Genomic DNA, 9,533 nt, shown 5'->3' with positions numbered 1-9,533 from the left:
CTCTGCTTTCTACTCTGTACTCTCTGCCCAATCCTCTCCTCTTTCTTTTGCCCTGTGCTCCTTGCCTGATCTCCTGCTCTGCCTTCTGCTTCCTTCCCTATCTGCTGCTGTGTTGCCTATCCCCTCCCTGCTGTTGTGTGCTGCACCCAGGGGCTAACCATGCCCCTTGTGGCACTCACGCCACAGATTGGCCACCCCGATCTAAAGACTTAGTACTGGCTTCCAATTTGAGCAGTCAGAAAAGAGAAGTGGTGGTGAAAAAGCACCACACTGGCTTTCTAAGGGGATAATGCACCGCATTCAAGTGTTCAATAGCTTGGGAACCTGTTTTCAATCTCAATGCTTTTCCTTTAGGGGTTCCTGTTCAAAGGCCCCACTAGCCCATAACAGGTCTTCCCAGTGAACATTACACATTAAAAAATGGGAGTACAAATATTTGTTATGCAAAAATAATTTTCATTAAAAATATTAATCTTCTGTACTATGCACTTCCAGTAGGATTGCTATCAGGAGTGTAATTTTCTTTCCAAAATAGTGCTGGAAGCTTTTTTGTACATATTTCTGTATATTTTCTCCAGGCTGTCTTCAAAGATAGCTCTGTGAGGTTTTCCTTTATAGTCAGCTGCTCGACCGGACCAATATTCACCATCATCTAAGTGAACGGTGGTGTTCTGCTGCACGGATGAACTGTCGACATAAGCAAAGCCACAACGATCAAATCAAGGAAAGTAAGAGGAAACATAAGCCTACAAATACAGTGTAAATCCAGATATACTGCTGATAGAGATAATTTTCCGAGATAGAAATAAAGTTATACTGCAATTACTCCTGTGAAATGGAAGCTCATGTTATTAATCCACAAAAGTCCTACTTAAAGGTAACCAAGGGTTCTTTAGGAAAACCTCCTTAATAGAGAGAGGATTCACTTTGGAACAGCATGCAGTCATTTTGCTGTGTTTTGACTGGCAGAGTGAATAGGTATTGAGCCGCTTGCAACAGCAACCTAGTAGGATTTGTATGTCCTTTGAAGGTCAAAATGTAACTACAAGCTGCTATTGCAATAAGAAAGCAACCTATTCAAGTTATATTAAATGGCTTTGGTGACAGCTGTAAAGTGTTCTACCCTAAGCATCTTACATTACAAAAATATTTTCCCAAACACATCATGATATAATGGCAATAGGCTGTTACTTGTGCTCCCCAGCAGGGGCCCCTGTTTTAAGAACAGTTTCTCACATAACTATAGCTTCCAAAAGTCATTCTCGCTTAAAACCATCCAGTGGAAATTATTTCTTGAAAGCCATTATCAAACAGTGACAGATTTTAATATATTCATATCTAAATTTCATGGATTGTTTGCCTTCTCTTAGAAAGCCTGAAAGAAAGGTTTAAATATATTATAAACATAATGGAATGAGCCAGAACCATTTTGTGTTATATGCAGGAAATGAACAGATCATCCCAAATTTTAAAAAGCCAGTGTGGCTATACTAAAATTTTCAAATATATGCAAGTGTTGCAGGAGTCTAAGTCACTTCAGAAAATGAGATTTTGGTACTTTTGAGATGCTTACCTATTTTCTAAAGACTCAGATTCCTATTCGAGAGCCTTCAGAGTGACCTATGCTGCAACCTTTACAGTGGGAAACTAAATGGGACATATGAGATTGGTGAGGACTATTTTCTTCTCTAGGAAATAAAAGATTTGATTCCAGAGGTATATTGTCAATGTTTGGTTTCTGCAATACCTGGTTGGGTCAACTAAGTCCTAACATTTTTTCCTGAAGCTAGTACTTGTAATACGGTAGGATAAAATGAGTGAAGCCACACAAGTGAAATTATTTACAAGGGTTTACTTTGCTAGCCATAGCAAAATAAACACAACAACATGACCAGACTTCTCAGGTGAATAAACTATATCAATTGTGCCTACATGCAATGTGGGCACAAGGCTGAAATATGCTAAAAGGCCATATGGCTTTAAAACTTAATCTTCAAAATTTGAACCTTATTGGACTACCTGGAAATTAAAAATTGCTTTTCCTGACCGACAGACCAAACTGCACTTTATGGATGCAATACAAAGGAAATAAACCTGCAGATAATTTCAAACCAACAAAAAAGGCCTAACAACTGCATATTAAATTTTGAGAGGCCTGTATAATTGGACAGACCTTGCATGGACTGACCTAGGTCTAAATATTAGATTTGTTTTTTCTCCTTTTCACAGCTGATAATATTACCCGTCTTCCACAAAAGAAGCCACAGTCTAGCTGATGGGTCGGCAACGTTTTTGGGCAGAGTGCCAAACCCCCCCCCAACCTCAACTTGTAAGATGCTGGCATGCCAAGGGTGGATGACAGGGGAGCCACAAGGGGCCCAATTCTTGTAGTGACAGCGCAGCCCCAGCCCCTTTCCCCCCATCCACCAAGGCATGCATGCCAACAAAATGCCTCTGCATGCCATGCTCTGGCACCTGCACCACAGGTTGCCTACCAGTGGTCTAGTCCATATATTACTTAAATATTCATCCTTTATTTTCCTGGATTACATTTCTAGCAGTTCTACTTCCTTATTTACGGAGTCCAGTTCCAGCAATTCCAGATACCAAGAAAAGCTTGGGCCAAAGAAAGCCCAGCTCCTTATGCACCCACATCAAAAGATTGTTATGGACATGTTGCTGCATTATGCGATAATTATGCATACATCTGCTGAGCTGCTAATTTGCAGCTCAGAGGGGTTTTTGTGACACCAGGAGATTCTAGTGTCAAAACAAAAAACTGCAGTAGAAAGAAAGCGAGGTGGCGCATATAGCTGCAATGTGTGCTGCCCAAATCTGGAGCCTAACCATGCTCCACATGCCTAGATTGCTGCTGCTGGAGCCACGGGAGGCCCCCCAGAACCCCAGGTAAAGCTGCTGGGGCTAACTGAGGTCCGGGCCCCAGCCTCCCCTACCCCACACAGGGCAACTTGCCTCATGTCAGAAAGCATGTGCAGGTTCATTCCCCAGGGACAAGCAGCAGTGGCAAAACTACGTCATGCTGCTGCCATTTGTCCCGATGGAAACTCATGTGCGCGCTTGTCTGCGCATGCCCTATGAGGGGACGCAGAGAGACTCCGAAAGAACAACAGTAATGCCTGCAAACTCCACATTACAGTGAAGATAAAGGATGTAAACCTTGATCGGTTCACTATTTTTGGTGTGTTTCCATTAGTCATTCCTTGCTCATGAGATATTCAGCACTGGTCTGGACAAAAAGACAGTCATGTTAGAGAATAGTCAGTTGCTTGTCTTAACTGGAAACCATCCTGACAATCTGAGCTAAGTGATCTGGGAATTACACACACAAATCATATTAGCAGCAGAATTTTTGCACGCAACTCCCTACTCTGAAATACCTGTCATATGCCTTTGTTCCCTCATACATCTCCTTTAGGAGTCCCAGACGTTCTTCTTAGAGTGAGTCATATGCTAAATATTTCACAAAACACGGACCTTTTTCATACTCCCAGTGGTTTTCAATCATCTACTTTACTGCCAACGTTTGGTGGACAGGACTATGTCCCTCCTTGAACTCTGTCTCTGTCCTTGTACCCTGCTTTTGTGCACTGTGGCAAAAACTGAGCAGTCAGGCTGGCCCTGACTTCTTACGCATCTCACCAATTTGTGGAGTGGGATTAGTGCTGCCAACATCTAACCCTGAGGTACAGTACTTTCCCCAACCTAGTGCCACATTTCATATCCCATCATTTCTTGCTGCTGTAGTATTAGGATATGTTGCTTCTTTTATTCATGGTCTGAAGGTTCAGCATCAATCTCAAAGTCCCAAAGCTCCCTCAAAACAAACTCATACACAACACACTTTGTTTGCTGCAGCTATAAGGACAAAAAGTGAAGGAGCAAACAGGACACTCACAGAATAAAGGAGAGGACAATAGGTATAGGGATGTTACCAGCAACTTAAGTAGCTCTGAAACCCGGACAAATCAGTGCTTTGTGTCACAAGAAGGTAAGATCTTTTATTGGCTTCTTTGGATATAGCTATACCCCAATTTCCAGGACTAAAAATGGCTTTTAAAATTATACTCATAGTTTTAAAGCCAGTAAACAACACAATATGAGGAATTTCCTTTGTTAGTGTATGCAAAGGTCATTCTTGTCATTATGAAAGCTTCTGTTACATTTTGCTATGTTTTGACAATTCTTTTAGGTCAAATCCAGCTAAGGGTCACAATGCATTTCCAGTACACTTCAAAACAAAAAGGAAACGCATTTACGCTTAATGTGTTACATGTATGTAGTGCCTTTCATTCTTTTTAGAGAATGTTTTATGAACTGCTAAATATAGACACGCAGAGCGCCACTGAAATGTAATCACCTCTACAATTCTGCAGTTGCAATCAGCCAGTGCACTTAGAGTAAGAATACGGGAGCCTGATTCTATGTACATGAACAGAGCTAGAGAATACTTGGACAGCCAGAAAGGACCTAAAGTTCAGGGCATCATCTGTAACACAAACTAAACAGTGGGCTACTCTGTTTATCTACACTACCATGGATGAATGAAACATGGAATACAACACTTGACCATTAAGGAAAAAGGTTTTTCAGGAACATGCCTGAAAAAAAAATTCCAAGCTACTAAGTAAACCACAATTCATTTTTATATTTCTACAATCTATCATAGACACATATTACTTAAAAATAAAATATCACATTTACTCTCTGAGATTACAAAATTTAAGGTAGTGCCCCAGGTTTATTTTTTTTTATGAACAATAAAATCCTGAAATTGGGGATTTACGAAAGCTGCATTGACACTATGTTAGTCACAGCGGTATGAAAGACACAATGATAATTAGCTGTATTTTGCTTTTAGGTGCAAAGCTTTGTAGAACTAACTTGCACAGAAGCATGGCCATTTTACAAAGTATCGCACAGTTTAATATAGAAGATGAATTTAGGTAGGCATAAATTTTGCAGGTAGATTTCACGGTAGTGAGATACGTACGCTAGTTCCATGCCTTTCATCAGACAGATTTCATACCTGCTCTGGAGATTGCTGCCCAATGAGGAGTCTTTACATGAGTCCCTAGATGAGTTTCCTTTTGTCTTATCCAAGCCTTCTTTTGATGAGTTACTCTCATCCTAAAAAAAAAATTAAACCAAACAAGACAGAAATCAAACTCCCATTACCCTGATTAAAGATCCCATTACATATGGCACATGTGTGAATGCGTGCACACACACACCCACACTCACTCAACTCTTTCCATTTAGCAGACTGTTAAAATACTTGCATTTCTTGGCGGAGGAAAAGGTGTAATGAACCAAATACCACTCATGATCACTTTAATTAAATCCACTAGAACTCATCTAATCATTTTCAGATAATATACTCATCTAATCATTTTTAGATAATACACGGAAACTAATTTCTAGGTGTTGGACATCCAAGGGCTTGTGCAGACAATACCAGCCACTAATGCTTGCTTACATAGGTGCATGGGTGAGTGTTACAAAACATGCCAATAGCAGCATTATATCCATACCTTGCATAAGAGAAACACCAATTAATATTCATTATCTCATTATAATATGCCTGTGTTATTCATGGAATATATTTTATTAGTAAGCCGTATTTTTAGAGGTCAAAGGTTTTTTATTCTGGTATGCAAGGTAAGGAAAAAGGGTACACAGTTAGTTCACCTGACTTTAAGGCAAAGAGGACGGACACAGTCACTTCAGTGATGATTTTAAGAATAATTATATAGGTGTCTTCACTCCTAAGTGCCTTAGAGACATCAACCACTGTTCAGCTCCCCTCTGTCACAGGTACATAGCCTAACATCCATTTTGAATAAGTCAGTGGCACAACAAGGACAAGTATGTAGGAATCCCATCCCTTATTTAACCATGCATACTCTATGGGTATGGTATAGACAGTGTTAAAAGATGAAGATAGAGGACTGCTTGGCATCAAAGCCAATTGCTGCAATGACTAGTAAACAAAAAACCTTCTATTATCTCCAAAAAAAGTTCAGGCAGTAAAAATAATCAAGTTTGTTGATGATACAAAACTAGGAGATAGGACAATGAATATACACATTAAAAAAGAAGGCAATAAAAAAAATGGAACAAGTTGAGCCTAAGACTCTAGGTAGAATAAAAGCGCAATTTATAGTGGTGAATTATAAGGTAATAAGGGTGCGTTTGTAAACAGGAAAGCAAACTCTGCAAAAAGCAGTCACATACTATAAAGCACAAAGCAGACGAAAAGGGGCACAGTAGTAAATAAATGCTGAAATGATTGTTGGAAGCAAATTAAATTCTGAAAAGCAGAAGAACGTGACTCAGATGCACACAGGAAGACACTGGCTGCACATTACAAGGAAGAGCTTGACCTTTGGCACACTCTTCACAGTCCTGGTTGCTGCAGAGAAGAAATAGCAAACATGCAATGGGGATATTCTGCATATGGTCTCAGAGGTGATGGCTATTCAGCAAGGCAGATAGGCGCATGGTCTCTAGAATAAAAGGCATTAATGTAGACTAAAAGGCATCATCTGCTTCCTTAAATGAACAAAACTTTGAAAGGGAATGCCAACTTGAGCAATGGCATCTTTTTTACAGCATACTGATTAGGGCTGTGCGAAATGGCACCTTTCCGTTTCGCCTTGAGTTTCGACGGAAAAGCATTCCATTTCAATCCAAAACAGCTGTTCTGTTCCGTCAAAACAGAAAGAGTTTCAACGCTGTTTTGATGTTTTGCGGGGGACGGGGAGTCAGCTGGGTTGACTCTCCATCCCCGGTGCTAGATCGCGCCGGGGCGGAAGTCAGCCCAGTTGGGTTGACTTTCATCCCTGGTGCTAGATCATGCCAGGGGTGGGCAGTCAGCTCAGCAGGGCTGAAACCCTGCCCCCAGCACGATCTAGCGCAGGGGATATGGAGTCAACCAGCTGGGCTGACTTCCTGCCCTCTGCCAGATCTTGCGCGGGGGATGGGAAGTCAGGCCAGCTGGACTGCCTCCCCATCCCCAACGCTATGGTCAAAACATTTCAACTAGCCTTGTTCTGTTTTGAGGCTGTTTCGATGGCTTTTGTTTCACTTCGATTTTGCTGTTTCAACCTCAAAATAAGTCGAAACAGTGTCGAAACGAAACAGCTGGCAAAATTTTGCACAGCCCTAATACTGATCACTCACTTTACTATTTCCTTCTCTCTGCTCTTCTCTACCCTGTTCACTTTATATACCTGTTGTATCATATCATATCCTGGATTCTGAGCCACCTGGGGAAATATGAATAATTCCTGTGCCTTTTACCACACCAAATACAACAGGGGTCCTGATGCTCGACTGGTGCTTCAGATGCTAATGAAATACTTGCTACCTACTACAAACCTTCTTTATTTCAAAGTTGATTAAAGGTACTGGGTCTACAAACAAAAGAGGATACAAACCCAAATATTTTATCTGAAAGCCAGTCAGTAAATTATGCTACAACATCTGGACATCATGCCCTGCTTGATATCCAGCTGCTTGTTCCCAGTGGATCCCATGATTATCTTGATGGAAGTCTTTTCCAGAAGGAGAGGAGTCAGACAAATAAGTTTTTCAATAGCTAACCCTGTCCTGTACTAGCCCATCCATTCAACAGAACTGGCCATGTTTGCTCCAGCCAATACAAACTCATCCAGATTTGTACTGTAAGTAGAGATTGTTCCATCTGATAGTAAGAGACAGTATCCAGTTTGAGAGGTATACGGCTTTGGTTTTAAGTGACAACTTTTAAAGGAAATGCAGGTGGAAAACCCGAGTATGCAGGATCTGCACGTCCCCAATTCCATCTTTAACAGTTAAAAGCCATTTATGGCTATATGGGAAGACAATATAGCCAACCATCAGGCTCTCTTAATGAACTAGTAAAACCTTTTATTTTAGAGTTGTGGTCTGGTGTTCAGGTGAAGTAGTCAGGGACCACTGAAGCTTATTCAGGCTGTGCAAACTTTCATTACATGCAGGTGCTGAACCATCATCAAATTCAATTTGCCATCCCAAGTTCACTGAAACATCAAAGGAGTCTCTGATAGGAGTTGAACCCACTTTGGAGCATTTACAACACAGAAAAAACGTGATGAGTGCCTTGTATTTAACAGGCTGCAGTTCAGATAAGGTCATAAAGTTTGTGTACCAATTTAGGGAAGGAACAGTATGTACAGATCCAATCATCTTAACAGGCACAAGAGCACTGATAATTAAAACAAAATAACCAAGGATGGAAAAAGAAATTAATATTTCACATGTGAATAGATTGGAACAAACGTAAGTATAACCTATAACACACAGATTTGAACTAAAAATGTATAAATCTGATGAGGTTCCAGAGTGTACATCTTTTATTTGGAAAGAAACAAACACTTACTTCTGTGAATTACCTTTTAAATTAGTAATTTTGTAAGTCAATCTTTTTGTTCTTGTTCCACAAGAAGTCACAGGACTTCAGAGATATGGTAGAAAGCTGATCAGTGACAATTTCACCTCATCCCTTTGTGTACGCAAGTTATATACAGCACTAATAATTCTTTACAGTAAGGCACAACACACATAACAATCCAGGAGACTAAAGTCATAGTGGGTGCTATGTAGTGCAACATACAAAAGAGCGGGTAGAGGGCACCAAGACGAAACACTTCACAGAGCAGATGTCGATTTCGGGTGGACTGCAGAGGACTTGAAATACCAGATGTAAAGCACATGGACAGCAGGAAAGGAGGTACAAATTTAGACTGGGCAACAGGAAACAAAATTAGATAGAAGTTGCAGTAGAACATAGCGAGGCGGTAAGTTCAAAGACAGGAGATCTCCAAAACAAAAATATCTGCATCCTCAGCATCAAGTCATGCAAGTGTGGATAATAAAAAGGGGAATTACCAGAATAAACAGATCATAGTGAAAGTATTTAGTGATTGTAGCACATTAACTTTGTTTTGTATAAGTACAGTAGTCCTTAGTCATGGTCTAGGACATGACTATGCTAGAAACTGCATAACTACAGAACAAAAAGATTAGTCCTTCCCATAAAGGATGCAATATCTAAATATAGACAAGATATAAGGCACAAAATTTGCTGTGCTTTGGGTAACTTATTTTGGCTTTTGGAAGGTATCAAATTGAGCTGAGATGAAAAGTGCTTTAAAAAGACCAGTTGGTCTGTGCTTTAAAAAGACCAGCTGGTACATTGCCAGTTGGCTGATAAAGTGTGGTTCTCCAAAAAGTGCTAAGCAGAAATGGCCCTTTCCTGTCTTTGGATAAGGCAGCTGTATGAGTCAGGAGACTGTTTCTATCCTTCTCTCTCCCACTGACCTACTGGATGACCCAAAGAAACTCAGTTCACCACTGCGTGCCTCAATTTCTCCATCTATAATAGGGCTAAACATCATTTTATCATTAGTTCTTTTATTAAGTCTTTTGAGTTCTATGGATTTAAATGGCATGCGTGCACACACACACACATTCTCACACACTTACTACAG

At 40.4% G+C, this 9,533-nt stretch overlaps 1 protein-coding gene across 7 annotated transcripts in view; it reads right to left on the bottom strand.

Moving 5' to 3' along the window:
- Nucleotides 1-353: 353 nt before the first annotated feature.
- SPATA6 (spermatogenesis associated 6) overlaps nucleotides 354-9,533 on the bottom strand; it is a 70,372-nt gene continuing 61,192 nt past the window's right edge. For 6 of the 7 annotated variants that reach the window (XM_019501339.1, XM_019501337.1, XM_019501336.1 and 3 more), the window contains 2 exons: nucleotides 5,048-5,148; nucleotides 354-687 (listed from right to left, as the gene is read on the bottom strand). In XM_019501339.1, coding sequence (XP_019356884.1) covers nucleotides 507-687; nucleotides 5,048-5,148 — 282 coding nt within the window. In that variant the 3' untranslated portion in view covers nucleotides 354-506. Of the gene's footprint in view, nucleotides 1,376-5,047; nucleotides 5,149-9,533 lie in introns of all 7 variants that reach the window. The other variant, XM_019501342.1, reaches the window with a different exon arrangement.

This window comes from Gavialis gangeticus, unplaced genomic scaffold (assembly GCF_001723915.1).
Source record: "Gavialis gangeticus isolate Ggan-Ray unplaced genomic scaffold, GavGan_comp1, whole genome shotgun sequence".
In the NCBI taxonomy this organism is placed as follows: Eukaryota; Metazoa; Chordata; order Crocodylia; family Gavialidae; genus Gavialis; species Gavialis gangeticus.
Note: the sequence above shows the minus strand (reverse complement) of the source record. Positions and strands in the feature narration are given on the sequence as shown.